General features: G+C 41.7%; 1 protein-coding gene and 1 long non-coding RNA gene across 4 annotated transcripts in view; both read right to left on the minus strand.

Annotated features, from left to right (window-relative positions):
* LOC138623896 (uncharacterized) overlaps positions 1-19,870 on the minus strand; it is a 106,554-nt gene that overhangs the window by 25,080 nt on the left and 61,604 nt on the right. The window lies entirely within an intron of this gene.
* The window catches only part of ncoa2 (nuclear receptor coactivator 2), a 60,907-nt gene that overhangs the window by 25,080 nt on the left and 15,957 nt on the right, over positions 1-19,870 (minus strand). For all 3 annotated transcript variants that reach the window (XM_069703688.1, XM_069703689.1, XM_069703687.1), the window contains exons 3-6: positions 10,078-10,185; positions 7,518-7,690; positions 4,008-4,111; positions 488-665 (exon numbers count right to left, since the gene is read on the minus strand). In XM_069703688.1, coding sequence (XP_069559789.1) covers positions 488-665; positions 4,008-4,111; positions 7,518-7,690; positions 10,078-10,166 — 544 coding nt within the window. In that variant the 5' untranslated portion in view covers positions 10,167-10,185. The remainder of the gene's footprint in view (positions 1-487; positions 666-4,007; positions 4,112-7,517; positions 7,691-10,077; positions 10,186-19,870) is intronic.

The following is a 19,870-nucleotide window of genomic DNA, read 5'->3' on the forward strand; positions in this document are numbered from 1 at the left end:
TGAGAATATAGGAAGAGCACGATGCTGCTGACAGGGGAGAGAAGCCGAAAAAGGAAGTTAATTAGCTGAAAAGGGAGGGAGGAAGAAGAGAGGAGTGAGAGCAAATGTCTGGGCTGAGCATCAGCAAAAGACAAAATGAAGAGCCTATAGGTTTTATGCACGGTGCCAACGCTTTGTATATGAGCCAACTTTCACTACATACTCACTGCGGTGGTTTAACCAGAAACATTTTAGCGTTCTAATTCATCGCTAGCGGACAGACACCTTTAACATACTGTACCTGCTTAGACAGGCAGAAGAGGCGAGGTGAGGCTGTTAAGAGGCAGTATGTAAAAAAAGTGATGCAATATAGAGGACATACATGCAGAGTCAGGAAAAGAGAGGGACACGGAACAAAAGTGACACAGAAACTGACAGGTAGAAAAAAAACAACAACAACAAAAGAGCAAAGTAAATGCTGGCGGTGGAAAATAAGCTCAGGGCTCACCAAGGGATTTAGGCAGCAGGTTCTTGATGAACTCAGCATGATCCCCAACATGCAGCACACTGTAGACACTGGTGTTCATCAGCTCTTCCTGGTTGTAGCGAAGGTACTGGGTCACATTCTCAGACACAAACACAATGTTACCCTCCATGTTCACCACAAAGAAGAAGCCGTCCAGGGCCTGGAGGGAAAAGAAAAGAAAAAAAAAGAGAGCTCAGAACCCACAAGTTTGTTTACGGATTTATTTTTCACACATACAGAACAAATCTCGCAACAAAACAAGATGACTTTGGTTAATGAATAGGATTTCGAGCTCGGACTTTGGAAATAAAAATTCCACTTGCACATGGCGAAGATGTAAGCTCCACAGACATATGCCGTTTGAGAGGTTGCAACTTTGTAAGTAATTGGCTAGTTACCTTGTTGTTGTCTTATTTCCTTTAGTATAGTGCGATTTGTGCCTGTTGTGCCGACTAGTTTGAAATGCTGTCTCTAGTCTCAGCAAAGTGCTTTGCATGCAGTACATCTACGTCGTGTCTAAAGAGAGGTGATTAGTACTCCGTGTGCTGCGTACATGCATCGCTCCCTCAGATGCTCGACATCGGTGTGGCTGATAGAAAGCAGGATAAAAGCATGTGCCTGCAGAGATTGGAGGATGTGAAGGAGGAGCAGCACTTAATTGAAAGAATACAGCCCCAGGTCAGCCATTACACACAAGATGGTGTCAATTAGGCCATCAAATCACCCAGAGCCCTTAAAAAGGGAATTCTGGTGGGTGTAAAGCTGTAAAAGTTGGTGTCAAGATAAGACACAGGAGACTGTTCTCAAGGTGTCTGCTCCGCTCCTCTGCTTAAATAACCATTATCCAAACACTTTGTAGGGTCACATCTCAGCATGTGCAGTTATAATAACACAGCAACTGCGCTACCGCTATCAATATTTGTAATGCCTAAAAGATCTGTGACCCAAAAATGTATTTGTGTATTCACTGTCACATTTGGTTCTCTCATCCCTCTCCTTACACTAACCCGAGCGGCAACCAACAGTGATGTCACACATTGGTTTGTGAATGGCTGTAATGAAGCCTCGAGTTCCGATTTTGACTGTCGCCATCTTGGTAGTTTGAAGCGGTTTGGTGGCAGAAGTGACCATGTCTGGACACGCTGGGAACGAGCAGGCAGAGATCTGAGTGGAAACCCGAGGACACTACACTTAGTTTAAAGCAAGCACTTCCGCATCTACTTCCACTTTTATATGCAGTTTATGCCCTAGCCTTTGGGTGAACTGTGTATCACCATCTATCATGGGCTGACTTCACCCAATCAGATTAAGGAACCATATGACATGGGAGGAGACTGCAGGAGAGAAAACATAACAACAGGCCACAGTTTGAGGACAGTGTTAGCATGTCGTAGACTTCTTTCTTCTTCTATAGCAGCATCTCTGCGAACATTTTTAGGAAGCTTTTTTTTCTTCCTTTTTTACAGTTGCTTCACGCTATCATCACGCCTAAAACACGATCATTGCTGCCAGAGGTTCTTTGTTGACTAGTTTTAAACTTTCAGTGGTTTGGCGACTAGTGCACAGCTTGAAGCCTAAGAGATAGATTCTCTTTAAGTCTCGCAAGGTAACCCTGAGACAGCACCCAGTGCACAACTATAATCAATTGTGTGTCTCTTAAACTACACGGCCCAACATACCTGCAGCCAACTGGCAGGCTAAATTTTGGGGTTTAGCAAACTCGTACATCCCAGGTTATCCATAATCACATTGGGATAGAAGTTTCCCCCCCCCACCCCCCGCCTGCCTTAACACAGCATGATCTGAAAATAGACTTAAGGAGATCTCATCTATCACTGCATGAAGCAGAGCTGTTCCAAAATGCAACATGGTTGTGCAAGTCCACCCTGTATGAAGAAAGGCCATGAGCTGGACAAGTAGGGCAAATAGAAACAGAGCAAACACTCTGTAGTGCCAGCTCTTGCCTTCCTGTAGACACTCTTGCATAATGCTGTTAGCCAATACCTTAAATTACAATTCCCTCGCTAAATATACACTGCAGAGATGACTAAGAGCTATTAAAAAGCAATATACTCTAAATAAATACATCACGAGCAATCACACTCTCCATATTGTATCCACATTGCAACCAACCTATTGTCTTGATATGTGACTCTATAGTACTTCCCCTTCCACTGAAATACACAGCAGGTAGTGAATTGTTGTAAGATAAGGAGGAGGACTCTTGGTCACCTCCCCTCCTCTCTCTGGGTTATTTATATCAGACTAGAGCTTTGCAAGTGGATCTCTTGCTAAATATCATTCATTTCCCACATGACAAAGCATTACTATCCTCCTAAAAACAATTCAAACAGATGTCTTGTAGTACTTGATAATACTGAAGCTTAATGCTTTTCTGGCAGAGACCAAAATGTGCAGAAAGCGCAGAGCATCAAATGGTGTTGATGAAAATTCGATTGAATTCATACTATACTTTAAAGCATAACTTTACCTACCAGCTGGGTGTGTTTTAACAATATTGAACTGGCCTCTTAATTCATTTATGTAATAGCACTAGTACTGAAAGAAATTCCTGATGGTGACATTACTTCATACCACGCAACAACCCTATGGAGCGGTCAAGCACTTGCGAGTTATATACTACAACAGTCACGTGACAGAACAAGACTGCTCTCAGAAGGTTAAAACAACAGCAGGCTAATGTTTCTTCACAACCTTCTGCGTCTCCCATTGTTTGTATGGGAGCAGGCCAAAGAGAACCTTTGGAGGAGGGGTCATTGGATGCATTTCCTGTCGACAGCCATTCACCTCCGAGCATCCTGTAATGAGCCCGGGCTGGCGGACGGCGACCGACGTGGCCGGAGCGGAGCGGGTGTGAATGGCCGATCGCTGTGTTTTGGGGCCGCTGACAGATGGGAAAAGCTTGCAGGCTGCACCGGGCTATATTTAGCCGCGAGTTAGTATGTCGATTCAGTGACGCTGGACCAGGAGAGCTATAAATATTCCATGACAGGACAGATCTAGAGGCGAATGAAAAGAAGATGGGGAGGAAGAGAGAAAAGAGAACTGAATAAGAGAGAGAGAGAGAGAGAGAGAAAAGGAGGGAGGAAATGAGTGAGAGGACGGGCTCAATGGACTGATTCATTCGCCAGGCTGTTGCTTTCTTTCCCATTATATGTAAGCACTTCAGTGGTCCTCCGCAGTACAACGAAGCCATTGCTCTGTGCCGGTGATTTACAGCCAATCAGGGGCAGATACAAGATGCTGGCAGCTTCTCCTCCACGAAAGCGCACACAACCACTACTGGCCCATTTGTAATTGTTCTCAGTGGATGGCACTCTTCATTACACACCAATCATGACTTAAAGAGGAGAGAGTATATCCTATGTGAGTGTTAGTATGAGTGTTCAGTGTGAGGCACTTCAGTTCAAGTGTGGTATTTCATAACATTTCCTTCGCAGATATGACACCATGAGTGAGTAAGCAGAGGCCCTCTACCCACCTCCAGCATCATTGGTCCCAAGGCATCTTTGTCAATCACACTTTGGCCTGTTGATGAGACATCAGCCTTCTGTACCTCCTCCTCATTTGCTGCTGCAGCTTTTTCTGTCAACGGGAAAGTTAAATAAAAACATTTAGGAAGAGAAGAAAACAAAGATCAAAACTACTTAACATTGTGGTTCTGACAAATACATTTTCACTGTTAATATGTTGAACAAAACAGCATCACATGACACCAAAATGAAATGCTGAATTCCCCCCCCCCCCTTAAATTGACCCACATATTTTAAAGAGGTAACTTGTTGACAAGTCTTTTGACAAGTACTTATCGGGTTACAAAACAAACACATTCAGTCCCTTTGTGAAAACATGTGGCTCGAACCCAAGCACAGAGCAGCAAACAGAGTGAAAGGTTCTTGTAAATGAGAGTGTCAGAACACACTGCTGTCACGCTTGTGGCAGCCACTGGATGCATTGCATTGTCATGTGGAAAAAAGGCTATTATTGAAACACTGAAAGTGCGTAAACAACTCTTGTTCCAACAGGAAAGCAAGTTGCTGCTATGTAGTCAAGCAGCAAGGGAAGACCTTGGAACTAAGACAAGCTAGTATTAATACGAACAATGCACCATTAGATAAGTAAACACATTTAAAAGACTAATTTGAACAATTCAAAATATGTTTATAGAGACAATAAATCACTTGACAAAACACCAAGGTTAAATCTTTAAGCAGTAGGTCTGCCGTGTTCCTGCTGCAGCTGTAGCAGCGATACGGGATTGGGGTTCAGGCTTCTAAACTATCACCTTAGCATTTATCACTCCAAGTATGAATAATAGGTGTATGACATGTTGCGCATATATGACCTATAATTTACCAATCTGGACGTGTGCCAATCCAAATCCATTTGACAGCTATATGATGATGCATAAAAATGTTGATGAGGAAAATTAAATATAGCACCTTAAAATCTGTTGCGTAATAAATGGCCAAACAAAAAATGTAACGCAATAATTCAGTGACGTGCTTATTTGATAATTTAGAGTATCCTGTAAGCTCCAGTACCTGCACTATGGTGCTGTGCATTTGTCCATGTGAGTGGGTTAATAACCATGCAGAGAAGCCTTATGTTCAGAGTGTAGGCTGCCCTACTTTTAGAGATGATGATGAGAGGCGGAATATGAGTGGGCTGTTGGGGGGGGGGGGGCATTTAACAGTCGCACCACGCCAAGACGAGGGCTGACCATATGGTGAAAAAATATTGTGGTAAAAAAAAAAAAAGCAAACAAAATCATGTCCTTTTTTTTTTGGGGAATAGATGTACGAAAGCGGACACAAATGCAGGTTTCCCTGCGCTCTGTGGGCTCGTGCAAAACCCCACAGACTCATATTCATCTCTTTCAACGTTAATGATGTGAGCATCAGCAGGACCTCTCCAGGCCCAGCGGGGCCCAGTAGACCAGCACAGCTGCCCTGAGTACAGACCCATCACTCAATGTCAGTGCGGCCCTTGCTGGCTTGCTGTCCATCTGCAGAAATGTGGAACGGTGCCACACATAAGAGGGAGGAACTGATCAATTAAAAGGTATTAACTGCTACGTAATATGCAGCTGGCAAGACATTTACCATATACTATTTCCTTCCATCTCATATTTATCAGTTTATATGACATGTCTTTATATATTTTTCATATATGTATAAGGCATAAAAATAATGTACTGAACAATGTATTTGTGCAGTTTAGCAGCTACTGTATATCACCGTCACTACTCGATAAAACTAGGTCTCAAACCGATCGCTCTTGCCAACACCGAGTGTAAGAGAAGCTGTAAAGCTCTTGGCTATGTCATTATTTTATAGGCTCTATGAAGATATTACTTCACATATTGTCTGTTAAGGGAGAAAGAGAAAAAAGCCGAGCTTATGCTAAGTGTTTCCACCCTGATTTCAATTAGGAAAATGTACTACACAGCATGAGGGGAACAAACGGGGATGAATTAACAGGTTTCGGTAGGAGGCAGCTTTTTCAAAAGGCCATCATTTGTCGCACCGAATTCCTCGACAGGAAGGTTGTCACACCAATCAGTGCAATTCATTAAGTCAGGTAAGTGTCATTTTTTATACATTCAGTAATGTCCCCATAAATAGAGAATACCTTTCAAACCATATAAAGATGCACTATAGGGCTTGACAAAAAAAAATCTAAACAATCCTACACATCCTTGGTACACCCCACTAAACAGATGACACACAGATGCAATGGAAAGAACAAATGGTGGAGGTGAAACGGTCATGAACATCTACATCGAACATAAAGGCATCTCAATGAGCTCTCGGCATCCCTGGATCAACAACAAGCGCAACAAGAGAAACAAATGGCTTCTGAAAACGCTGCTCCTCTGAACTGTGCAAGATGAAGCGCAGTAGCACTCTAGTTTAACTATAAAAAGGTTTCTCTACGTGGCCGCTGACGTACGGAGGACAAAGCAGAAAAGACTGATCTAGCCCTGCCCTCTGTGGTTTCTTTTTGCCTTCAGATGCAGACAGTGGATGTCACTCCAGCCTCGAGTACAAAAACAACAATGCAGAGAGGAAGGGTTGGAGGTAGGGAGGGAATATGAAATGAGGCAGCAGACCGAGGGAGGGACGGATAGACAGTAGCCAGCGTTTGAGTGAGATTTTTGCATCACATTGCTCACGATTACATAACACTTGGCTCTGTGAGTCACATAAAACAAGATGACATCATCAGCTTGTCTGATTCATGCACACCTCGAGTGGGCCATTCTTTGTCTAGCAGTTACTCAGCCGCTTTTCTTGTGTGCAGATTTCAAGCTTAAAATCAGTATTAGCCTTTCAATTTTAAGAAAGGCCCGGAACATATTTTTTTTTTTAGCAATGTTTGGACCTGCAAGAGGGGAAAAAAACAGGTTTCCATTGATTCTGGTAAATCGAAATGAAAAACGTGAAAAAGACAGACCTCAAACAATTGCTAAAACACTTCTAAAAAGGACAAGTTGGCAAGTACTGGTCCATTTGCCCATTGTTCTGGCTCAGAATGGACGTGGGAAATATTGGTGGCCAACTAAACACTGCTCTAAAACATGTACATGATATGATGAAGTGATGAAAGGAACATTAAATCAATTGTGCTGCTCTTTAACGACAACATTAATGAGTGTTCCCAAAACAGAATATTTATTCTATCAAATCTGAGGTTTCTGCCAACACAGTTCCACCTGCGGCACTCACGGCTACACTGAAACCTTAAAACCCCAATAAGAAACCAAGCATATTTATGATATTGTAATTATTCAGAGCATTTGCAGGTTTTCACGAGGTTGGATGTCATGAGAAAGCTGAAGTGAAAAACTAAAGAGCTTCAGAGAGAACAGCCAGTGGAGACACCTCAGTATTCTTTTCATTGTCGTACTTTGGGAACTATTACTTTCACAGCTTCTTCAACAAACAAAGATAACATGTCCAAAAACATTACAGGCTGCCACTTGTACCTTGCTCCTTTATTTGTCTGATTTGTTTCACAGTTTCCTTCAGGATTGCACATTTGTCAGGTTTGACGTTGAAGTTGTCGATGTCGTTGAAGTTGGCAAAGATCAGCTCGGCGAGCTCTTCGATGTATTTGTTCTCGTGCTCGCGGTTGCGCTTCTCATTGCTCCGCTTGGGACTACAGGAGACACAAACAACACACGGATGAGAAAATGCAATGAAGACAGTTGTAAGAGCACGGATTATAAAGAACACAGCAGAAGGTTCATCCGTGTGGCCAACGTGCGCGTGGCAATTTAAAAAATTCTACCAAAATAAGAGACTAAAAGGGCAACAAGCGCTGGTGGAGGTCATCAAAGATAATCCAACTAGAAATGAACATCAAGGTTAAGTGTCCACATACATCTCTGGATATGACTGAAGAGCCCTCTCATTTTCGTAGCTGCAAACCTTGGCATTGAGGTGAATCACGGGAGGAGCAAGGCTGGTGTCAATTATGTGTAACAATTCATCTCTAGGCCTTTTCACTGAGCTAACATGGCGCAGTGCATCCACGGAGGAAACCTACATACAGTGGTGTGAAAAAGTGTTTGCCCCCTTCCTGATTTCTTATTTTTTTTGCATGTTTGTCACACTTAAATGTTTCAGATCATCAAACAAATTTAAATATTAGTCAAAGATAACACAAGTAAACACAAAGTGCAGTTTTTAAATGAAGGTTTTTAATATTAAGGGAGAAAAATAATCCAAACCCAAATGGCCCTGTGTGAAAAAGTGTTTGCCCCATAAACCTAATAACTGGTTGGGCCACCCTTAGCAGCAACTACTGCAAACAAGCATTTGCGATAACTTGCAATGAGTCTTTTACAGCGCTGTGGAGGAATTTTGCCCCACTCATCGCTGCAGAGTTGTTGTAATTCAGCCATATTGGAGGGTTTTCCAGCACGAACCGTCTTTTTAAGGTCATGCCACAGCATCTCAATAGGATTCAGGTCAGGACTTTGACTCAGCCACTCCAAAGTCTTCATTTTGTTTTTCTTCAGCCATTCAGAGGTGGACTTGTTGGTGTGTTTTGGATCATTGTCCTGCTGCAGAACCCAAGTTGGCTTCAGCTTGAGGTCACGAACAGATGGCCGGACATTCTCCTTCAGGATTTTTTTTGTAGACAGTAGAATTCATGGTTCCATTTATCACAGCAAGTCTTCCAGGTCCTGAAGCAGCAAAACAGCCCCAGACCATCACACTATCACCACCATATTTTACTGTTGGTATGATGTTCTTTTTCTGAAATGCGGTGTTACTTTTACGCCAGATGTAATGGGACACACACCTTCCAAAAAGTTCAACTTTTGTCTTGTCAGTCCACAGAGTATTTTCCCAAAAGTCTTGGGGATTATCAAGATGTTTTCTGGCAAAAATGAGACGAGCCTTAATGTTCTTTTTGCTCAGCGGTGGTTTTCATCTTGGAACTCTGCCATGCAGGCCATTTTTGCCCAGTCTCTTTCTTATGGTGGAGTCATGAACACTGACCTTAACTGAGGCAAGTGAGGCCTGCAGTTCTTTGGATGTTGTCGTGGGGTCTTTTGTGACCTCTCGGATGAGTCGTCGCTGCGCTCTTGGGGTAATTTTGGTCGGCCGGCCACTCCTGGGAAGGTTCACCACTGTTCCATGTTTTCTCCATTTGTGGATAATGGCTCTCACTGTGGTTCGCTGGAGTCCCAAAGCTTTAGAAATGGCTTTATAACCTTTTCCAGACTGATAGATCTCAATTACTTTCTTTCTCATTTGTTCCTGAATTTCTTTGGATCTCGGCATGATGTCTAGCTTTCGAGGATCTTTTGGTCGACTTCACTTTGTCAGGCAGGTCCTATTGAAGTGATTTCTTGATTGAGAACAGGTGTGGCAGTAATCAGGCCTGGGTGTGGCTAGAGAAATTGAACTCAGGTGTGATAAACCACAGTTAAGTTATGTTTTAACAGGAGGGGGCAAACACTTTTTCACACAGGGCCATGTGGGTTTGGATTTTTTTTTTTCCTCCCTTAATAATAAAAACCTTCATTTAAAAACTGCATTTTGTGTTTACTTGCGTTATCTTTGACTAATATTTAAATTTGTTTGATAATCTGAAACATTTAAGTGACAGACATGCAAAAACATTAGAAATCAGGAAGGGGGCAAACACTTTTTCACACCACTGTACTTCAGTACTTCTCTACAGACAAATTATCTAGGTTTTTAAAACATTCTCTCACACTGCACTGGGGTTAGCTGTCACAAAAGCATAGTGTTGTTGGTAACTACTGTACATAATGTATTTCAGTCATCCATAGTGGTTGAGGCTTGATTTCATAGTGCGACAAAAAGTGTTAGTGGAAGGTTGACAATTTGGTAAAGCTGGTGGCAAAGTTGCTAATAACTGTGTGAGGACAGGTTGAATCTGGAGCTGACCTTTGTCACACGATAATTACTTTGCCCCACTTTTTTTTTTCTCATTACTTTCAAATGTCAAACCTAATAAAATCTGTCAGGCTTGTGCATACTATAATCTTTAAGATGGGTGCTTACCTGGGTCCGAGAAGTTCGGCAGAACATTCTTTGCGTTTTCGTGACTCTGCCCTGGCAGGGTCAGATGAGTTTTCACCAACTCCACTCATCCTCAATGCATATCAGCGTCTGTGAAGGAAAAACATACACAGGCAGAAACAGTTTTACATGTGAAGCGATGCTTAAAATATCTGATGGATCGACTACGAACTTCAACAAATGTGGAAATACACCCATGCGGGCCTGTGTGGATGCCAACATGGGCATCTGCATACACCACACACAATCCTGTGCTGGAGGCACAGGCTGATCCACTCCAGGAGAAATGAGTGAAAATGGAGCGGAGAAAGAGATTCAATCATTTCTCTCTGATGGTGCAGCTCTCCCCAGAGAGACTGAAATGAGAGCACGGCGCTTTGCCCACAGCACCAGACTGCGCGCTCAACCATGTACCAAGAAAAAACCCATTCGTTACACAAAACCAAGCAAAGCCAGCTCACATTAAGAGCAGAGTGGGTTGACAATGACAACATGTGTCCGTGTTTACAGAGTGCTTCTGAGAGTGCTTCACCTGTATGGGTTTGTAAGAGTCCCTCAAAAACGACATGTAGGAATCAGATTTTGTCTGCTCTTTTTGAGATTAAGTGACACAGAGTAGGATTTTAGTAAGTAAGAAATCATGTTGTGACTATTTGATTATTGCCAAGCTGGCTGAGGGCTGTTTCAGTTACTAACACCCCACACACAATGCGATTTTGTTTTTTTTCCCCCTTTGAGATGAAATGCCACAAGGTTATGGTTTCAACATGCATCGCGTCCTTAATTTAAAACAACAAGTCAAGAGCCTTTGGAGACTTTGTGTCTCTCATCCTGCATGTCTCCAATTCTGCTCCCACTCGTTCCCTGAAAGTCACCACAAGCTGAACTTTATGCCATTAAATGAAAGACTATCAATTATTGATCAAAGTAATGTCTTATTAATTACCACCATCATCTGAAAATCTGATGGTGGCTAATGGACTTGGATTTCGATATAGGACGATATCTGCTGAATACAAGATGTGAACACTTGTCATCTTCCAAAACAAATGGTGGCATTTAAAAATACATGCATGAAAGGAAGCTGTTGGTTCGTGCTAGATGGAATATCTACATCCTTCTGCTCTCGGAGGGTTATGGAGAAAGACAATCAGGCTAACAGACAAAGAGACGTAGAGAGAGAAAAGGAAAGTCCTCCCCCAGCACAGTGCCCAAGGTTGGGGCATGCTGTGTGGTGATACACTCTCAGCCACTCTAACCATGGAAACGGCTATGACACACACCGCTCACTGCTCAGCCATTACATAAGGAAGAACAGAGCAGAGAACAACACAATGTAGAGCGGAGTGGAGTAGTGTAGCTTGGCAGACTTAGGCTAAACTAAAAAGAGAGATAGTGACCATGCAAACTTGAGCCTGGCTCCCTCCTGGCCTGGGGTGACCTACTTAAAGCTAATGGTAGGGTCTGCGCTCAAATGGACAAAGTCAAAGCAGTGGTGATTGGCCAGAGACGCAGAGGAGACTCTGAAGGGTAAAATGCATTTTGTTGACATGCGGCTTGAGTACGATTGTTGGCCTGTGTAATGAATGGACAGATAATGATACACAAACGTCAGTGTGAATGTGTCCTTGTGTTATGATCTTTTGAATGCCATCGGGGTGTCTTTATGATTGTCCACTGAAAATATAACAGTCTCTATAGCAGAGGTTATGTGCTTTTATTAATGACAACAGAAACAGGCCATTAAACTCTAATAGCTAAGTGGCACTCTCTGTTCCTATTGGTTGTGTCTGGGCTTCTAAGCGCAAGTTACTATGGGGATTCTACACCTGATTGGCTGTGTCTGTCCCGCTGGGCCAGATATGATTGGTTGCCTGCGTCTCCTTGACATGGCAGTGATGATGGGTCATTGTACGTTGAGACAAATAAGAGAGACTGAAAGTACCGGGCACGTCTCAATGACACCAGCGCAGACAGCCAGACAGCCTGGCAAGCAAGCTGGTGGGCCATTTTTGTTGCTGGGGGGTCTGATCTTCACATGGGCAGACTACCAAGGGATTTCTAATCCTAGAGCCCTCGATCCCCGGGCAGCTATAAACAGCTGGGCACTGGTGCTGGCACTTACTGTACGGAGCTGTCTCACCGAGTTAATTATCAATGTCGGCCACTAGGGGAGAGCTCCTCAAAGCTTAAATGTTCTTTGATACCGGAGGCCACAGTGAGTGAATGATAACATGTTCTCTAAAGATTTTAGGGTCTGACATGATGAATTCTCCTCTCTATCCCCACAGCTTGAAGGAATATATGTTAGAAAAATACTGCAGCTCTGATGACATGACTTGTAAGAATTTTCTTGTCACCATAAGTGTAACAGTTTAGCTGTAATGATAATGATATCATCCACTAACCAGAATTGATCTAAACAATAGGGTTGGGCAATGTCTACCAAACCGGCATATGATGATGTCTATCGTAAACCATTGGCAAATAACGATGACTTGCAATAATTCTCAGTTCCTGACGAGTAAAAAGTGTAATTAAAAGAAAAGGTGATGCAACATGGTGGTGAAGATGCCCATGTCCAAACTGATGAGCATGCTGCAGGTATAAATGCAAAATTTGTTTATATTTATAAAATACTGTGGGAGATTTTTTTTTTTTTTTACTCGCATATATCTTTTTACTCAAACAATAATTTTAATGCTAGCAGCACTGTATTTGAGATTCATAGCACCAAGTGTCAGTCACGAGTCAGTCAGTGATTATCTGTGACATGTCAGGGGGTCCACTCACCTGATAAGACACACTGTGTCAGCACAAAGGCATCAGCAGCTGATGGGGGTAGCCTGCATTTTAATTACAGTGAATAGGACTCCTGAGTGACAGGTGATGGCATGTGGCTTCCTAATAGAGCCCTACTAGAAGATGGGACCCGAGTTAATAAGGCTCCACTTCAGTTCCTCTCGTGACATCACTTGGTTTGTTGATTTTCAATGAACCTACATTGCATCAGAGTCCGAAGTTTTGTTTGATTATGAAAACTGCAAGTGGTGTGAAGGGACCAGAACATTTAGGCTTCGCCGAAGAATTTCCACCACAACAATAAGGAAGTTGGTCCGAAAAAAAAAAAATTCTCAAGTTAAGAAAATAAAGATCAGTTCTAAAAATGCTTTCTAGACAGTAACATAAGGGAAAACAAACTGAAAACGATTTAAACTGATTTCATTAATGCAGACCACATTAAAAACTACAGTAACATGGCTAATGAGGCTTAATACAGAATAATGACTGCATAACAGATGGCCATCCATCGGTACACCTGCTCTGAGTACAGATATCACTCACTAAGAGCATTGTATGGTAAGCGGGGGCTGGGCAAGTAACCTCATTATGGATGGGAGTGATTGGCATATTCTGGAAGGCATCTATCAAATTTAGTTTAAGTTCATCAAGCTGTCAGCTCGTTTAGTTCATTAGGACGGTAAGTTGACACATATGGTCCATCAGTCATTACAGGATACCTTATGTTAGTCAGGGACAGCGAGAAGTCAGTGGAAAGCTAAATGGGGATTGGCAAAATTCACACGGGCAAGATTTAAGAAAACCAAGACACTTTTGAATAACTATACCAACCCAACAGTTACAGCATTGAAAGGTAGCAACTCAGCTGGCCATGCCATATTTCCATAAGACTAGGAAAAGTTAAAGCGGGACAACCTAAAGGGAAAAAAGTTACATGACGCTTTTTTTTGTTCTTAGATTAAATGTCCCCCAAGAAAACAAATACAGCACCAACAATGCAACATGCAAAGACTGTTTGTTTGATCTTCAAAGTTTGAAGATCAGACAAACCTTCAAAAGCATGACAACAAACGACACTGACAAACATTAGCGTCGAGTCCATTTGTTAAAAGATAGACCCCTTTTGCACTTGAATTATGAACTTCTACGTGTGTAAGCCTATCACAGTTATTACATAATCGCCAAATCCCAATTATTTGAACGGACGCAACCATTTTGCATAATCGTGATACTGTGATCGTTTCCAAATCATCTAAAAGTTTGGTTACTGATAGCTGTCATTGAAATAAGAATTTCTTTGGTTGTCCAAGTTGTTATTTATGCCTCGTCTACCCAGTGCACTTTTTATTTACAAAGCCAAAAAGGCAAAGAGAAATTGATTTTTTTTTCTCCAATATATGGCTCCATAAATTGTACACGTGTTATTCGAGTATGATTTGGTTTGGCGTATAAGAGTGGAATAAAGTGAATCTTTAATTACAATTATTTGCATGGAAGTCACTTGTTAAAACTACTCCTACGTACAGTTTGTTTGGCCGCCTGGTGTTGGCAAACCAGTAGCATGCTGACAACTGGGAGAGTGCAAACTGAAAATCTGGCTGATGCTGGGGTCATGAGGTTTATTGGAGCAGATGCCCCTCCATGCAGCTGTTTTGCTACTTTGAAGCTGTGATGAGGGCAGGTCTCCACTTACATAAGTGTAGTAAACACCTCTACCCGGACTTCCCACTCTTCTCACCTCTGTCACACCAACACAAAACACAGCAAATGCACTTGTATATATGTGTTGACAGGTCAGCTCTGCCAGTATGAATAATTCTCACTTCATTACAGGTTTTCATCATCATATCTGTGTCCTGGTTGACAAGGCTAAATGAAGGGTTAGGTTATTAAACCACTGTAACAGCCATAACACAACCTCAGCAACACATTGATGCTTTTCCAATATATCACCTGTTTATCAGACCGAATGATATTTTAAAGACTTCACAACAAGCGAAGAGACACGCAAAATATTAAATAATATTTGCTTTCAACCGCATAGAACACTACGGCAAAGTACCAAACAGGTCATTCGACCAAACGCAAGTAACAGCTAGAGAAATCAATTGACTTTCAAAGTACTGAGTGCACTGGAGGGAGGCGATCATAGGTGTGTGTCATTGCTTATATCTTAGGTGTCACAGGAGCAGAGTCTCCAGGATCGAGGTGGAGCCAACCAGTCTGGCGAGGGAGGAATGCAGAGACAACAAGGGGCGGCTGCTGCTGCCGCCCGTGGTGCTCGAGGCTACCACGTTTTGTCCTATCAAACAGGGCTGGTACAACCTGTACATGATGTGCTCTAGCAGACTGCAATGCACATCGCAAAAGCACAAAATAAACATGTATCTCTATGTATGAGGATGTAAAACTCCTCCCTTAACAGACAAAACACAGTGCCAGTCAAGTTTGCTCTGCAACTGTTAAGTTGGGACAAACAGTGGTGCCACTCTGTCCACACTTGACATGTTGTTAACTTGCTGCAAACATGTCAGATTAGCAGGACGCTGTTATTGTCCCGGATTTTAGAATATCATGCAACCACTGTCATAGGACTTCATGGTCTGATTTGGTCTGTAAAAGAGCTGAATCACATCTCCTGTTACAGTTTTACGACACGCGTTGAATATGTAAATATAGAGGTCTTTTCAGAATTATTAAATGGAGGAACACTGTTTTTCTTTATTTTTTAAAGGTCTAAAACAAGATGTATAATCCCGGATACCAATGAGTTATACAAGTATTCCTAAAGTAAGTAATCAAGCACTGAAAAGTAAATATATTAACATTGTGGGGCATGGAGCAAGTCTTCTCGGGTCACTAGCATGTGTTAAAATATTAAGAAAGATGATCAATTTTGCCAATGATAAATATTAGCTGAACTGAATCTAATGTAACTGTATTAGTGAATAGTATCTGCCATAAAAAAAACAACACATCCATGCATACAATAATATGAGTACAAATGAGTTATTCTGGAGAGTAATTTAAATAATTTTATTTCTGTTTTACACACACAAAGAGTGGATATTCATGACTTGGAAATCAATTTTCAATATATACTGTATGAATCAGCATATATCGGTGACATATATATATATATATATATGACGTGTAATTGAAGTTGAAAATATCAATATTATTATAATCTCAGCCATATTGACAATGCAACCGTATCCTCAACAGGAAATATATCCTTATAACTCTGTAATATGGTACAGGTGTGACCCCAGCTTATTACTTTTGCTACTACCACTAGAGAGCTTTTCTTTAACAAAATTCAGCTGCAATAACCATACAAAGCAAGTCAGGCTGCATGCACATCCCCAAAGGGGGGCCTTCAAAAACACTGAATCATCCATTCCAGTCATAGTATAATGGAGGGGAAAGAAATAGATGCAGGGAAAAAAAAAAATGAAAAAAAAAATCAGTGTCTGATTGCCAAGGGGAGAGGGCATGTGCCAGTGTGCCATTCCTGTAATCATGTGGGTTAGCAGGGCTTTGATTATAGAGACACACCCAGTGTTTCTGGAGCTCAGAGTGCTGGGCATGACTATGCATTAAATTGCATCAAAAGCTATTGGGGAAGTGTTTGAAGTCTCCTGCACTATAATAATGAGAGCTGTTCCAGAAAGTGCAAAACCTCAGTGTGGCACTGAACAATGTCTCGCTGGTGTGTAATCTGTCCTCACATGGCTTCTTGGCACAACAGGCCCAGAGAGAGAAACGGAGAACAAGAGTGCGCCAATAAAGACTGCTTCTGGAGGACTGCAACACAGGCCATTTATAAGAGGAAATCACGACATGGGAGGGGCCCAGAGGAATCGTGTCTTCTCATTTTACGTTTTAATATTTGCAAGGGTGAGAAGAAGTGATGAGGGCGCCAAAACGCACAAAAACATGTTGGGATCATGTAAGATGACGTATTAAAGACAAACATGTATTTAAAAACAATATCAATTTCAGCCGTATGCAATGGGGGTGGGGTCTGCTGTGAACTCTGGCCTTGCTGACAGCTGCTGTTACCTTGAACCAGATGTTGCGATATTAGGTTTGGGTCAAGTGAGAGGCAGAGGGAGATGGAGGGCGGAATGTGATGATGGATTCAAAGAGTTTAAGAGCAATGTGACATTGAAACCTTCAATCTTAGGTGAATTTAACAACTCTCGAGTTATTGGCATTTCACACTGAACATGTATATTAATCCGTAGTGAACAGTGAGTTTATGAGAAAAGAGAGTTCAGAGTGCAGTAAAGGGAGATTGGAGAACAAAGGAAACAGGAAAAAGTCTTGGGTCTCGTTCAAAGAGAAGGTTCACTGAGCGTAGTGACTTGTGTTCAGTAGGGGTGTCCCATACGTTATCATTCATCATAATATCGGTGTAATTTTTTAATACGATAAAGAAAAATTCCTATTGTGAAAATAGCAATATCACAACTCGTTGACTGTAACGACACACGAGGTAGGTTGTGTGCGTAACTTCGCACAGCAACAACGGACACGGATGGAAGCAGCGGGGGAGTTACTTAAAAAAAAAAGGGGAGTGATTTCCGTATTGTGCAAGTGGTTTGGATACAAACGATAAGGTGTACGGCAAACCACACAAAAGGTTACGCTTTACTGAAGGGGCTGCTGTGGCTCAGTTGGTAGAGCTGGTTGCCTCCTAATCGTAGAGTCCTTGGGCAAGACACTCAACCCCAAGTTGCACCCGATGGCAGGCGAGCACCTCGCACGGCAGCTGTCACCACTGGTGTGTGAATATTTGTGTGTATGGGAGGGAAATTGGAAACTTTGAGAGTGCTAAAGGTGAAAAACGCTATAAAGTGCAGACAATTTACCATCATTTGAAGGTAGACTGTGATATTTGTGTCAATATTTTAAACTATGACACTTAAATTGCTGCAAATGTATGTTGTTGAAATGAATAACAAAATATTGTTTTTGTATTTTGTCATATCGTCGAGGAGACTTATCGAGAAATAGCCGGAAAAATCATGATATTATTTTGAGGCCATAATCACCCACCTTTAGTGTTCAGTCCACCTTTTTTTTTTTTTTTTTTTTTTTTTGGGGGGGGGGGGGGTGTCTTAATCAGTGGCTCAAATCTTCAACTTTATTTCCCCATGAATCACTGCTAAATCATATTATCACATTGTATAAGGGCATAAAGTTAACTCTTAATTATCTCCACAAGCTCACTATCTTTTTTCCCAATCTGTGTGCTGTCCAGTTGTCAAGACACCTGAATAACATCTAAACAATGGCAATTTTCTGGGTCACTCAGCAAACAAAACAAATATAACTTATTCAAATCTGACACAAACCCACACAAACAGGCCGCTGCAGATTGTCAACAAAGAGGTATTAAATTTACCTGCTAGCAAGTCTAACTGAAGACTTAGCCCACTCTAGAATCACTGCAAGGTAATGACTCTTAAGTGCTGGAGTGCAACCAAGAGTCAGGTCCCCCTATTTACTGAAAGCTGATCACGCTCATCAATCTTTAACACTGGCAGTCACTTCAGGATGTCGCAGGATGGGAAGAAGAGGACCTTGTGTAATAGCCACAGGACGGTAAGCTCAGGCTGTCAGAGCAACATTGAGGGGAGAAGATTGGTGGGATAGATGAACTAGAGTGTCAATTACTGTGGAGAGGGTGAAATTGATGAACTGGTACGAAAAGGCAACTCTTAACAACAATCTAGTCAACAATTCATCTGAGGCTGAGAGCATGGCCAGAGGGGAGATGCAGATATCACCGTTGAAATCAGTTTCTTGCAATATGTTGAAACGTAGGGACGTCCTGACCTGATCTCACAGGGTCAGTCTCTTCATTGATCAGTATTGCCATTTATCTACTTGTGACTTGGGCTGGATAATATTCAAAAATATTTGATACTGGTTCCTAAACCATGCTTTTTCAATAATAATAAAAATATATAGTTGTTTTTTTAAATCCATTTTAACAGGACTTTACATTAAACAAATGTTATGACACTATTCTTAAGTTTCCATGCAGTTTACAGGGCAAAAGTGTAACTCTGTTTTTTTTTTCTTCTGCATTGGCTCAATGGTGCTGAGATTTACTCCTCAGGTATCAAAATGACAAGGCAGTTTTCTATACTAGATAGTATCAAAGCAATTTGGTTGATTTTACAAAAGTATCTAAATTTGCTGACCGGGCCTTTCAGGTGATTGTTTTTGTTTAATCCAACCCATCATGCAAACACCGTGTTGTGCTCTGTATAAACATCGGAAACTAGTCCTAATTCACATTCACTGTGCCAGTGTGGAGTGACACAATATGCCAACAGTTTCAATTAATGATACGGACAGAGCATAGCAGCTTTTAACAAATAAGATATATTCAATTTTGTATGTGCACTGTGCTTCGGAAGTACTGCGATTGTCATGAACAGGCATTTAAACAGTTTTGTTCATGACACTCACCCGTCATTTAATATGTAAAGAAAGTTCTACACGTGAACCACATCAGCTCTATTATGTAGAAAGAATATGAGACTGAGTGTCTGAATACATACTGTACATTATATGACTTCAAAGCGCAAGAAAGCCTACTGTACGTTTCACCTGACCGTGACATAGACACGCATATCCTAATATGCGAGACAAAAAAAAAAAAGACAAAAGCTCAGTATATTCATAAAAAGCAAATCCTGTGTCACTGTTAGCCACCAACTCGTGCTCGCTTATGCAAACTATTATTATGAAGATAAGTGCACTCAGAAGTGTTGTAAGAACTTCTGGCAATACAGTAATCCTAAAAGATGATTTTTCTTGCCCGCACCATCTGAACTGTAACCTGCAAAATAACTAGAACCTCAAAGAAGGAATGGTGGTTTCACACAAGATGGATGAATGCTGCAGACCAACAGGACTGCTGGAAGCAGCCCTCACTTTTGCTAAACAGATG

This window comes from Brachyistius frenatus, unplaced genomic scaffold, assembly GCF_029030835.1.
Source record: "Brachyistius frenatus isolate BFR_SWC_R1_liver_20210118 unplaced genomic scaffold, ASM2903083v1 Contig_47, whole genome shotgun sequence".
Lineage (NCBI taxonomy): Eukaryota > Metazoa > Chordata > Actinopteri > Embiotocidae > Brachyistius > Brachyistius frenatus.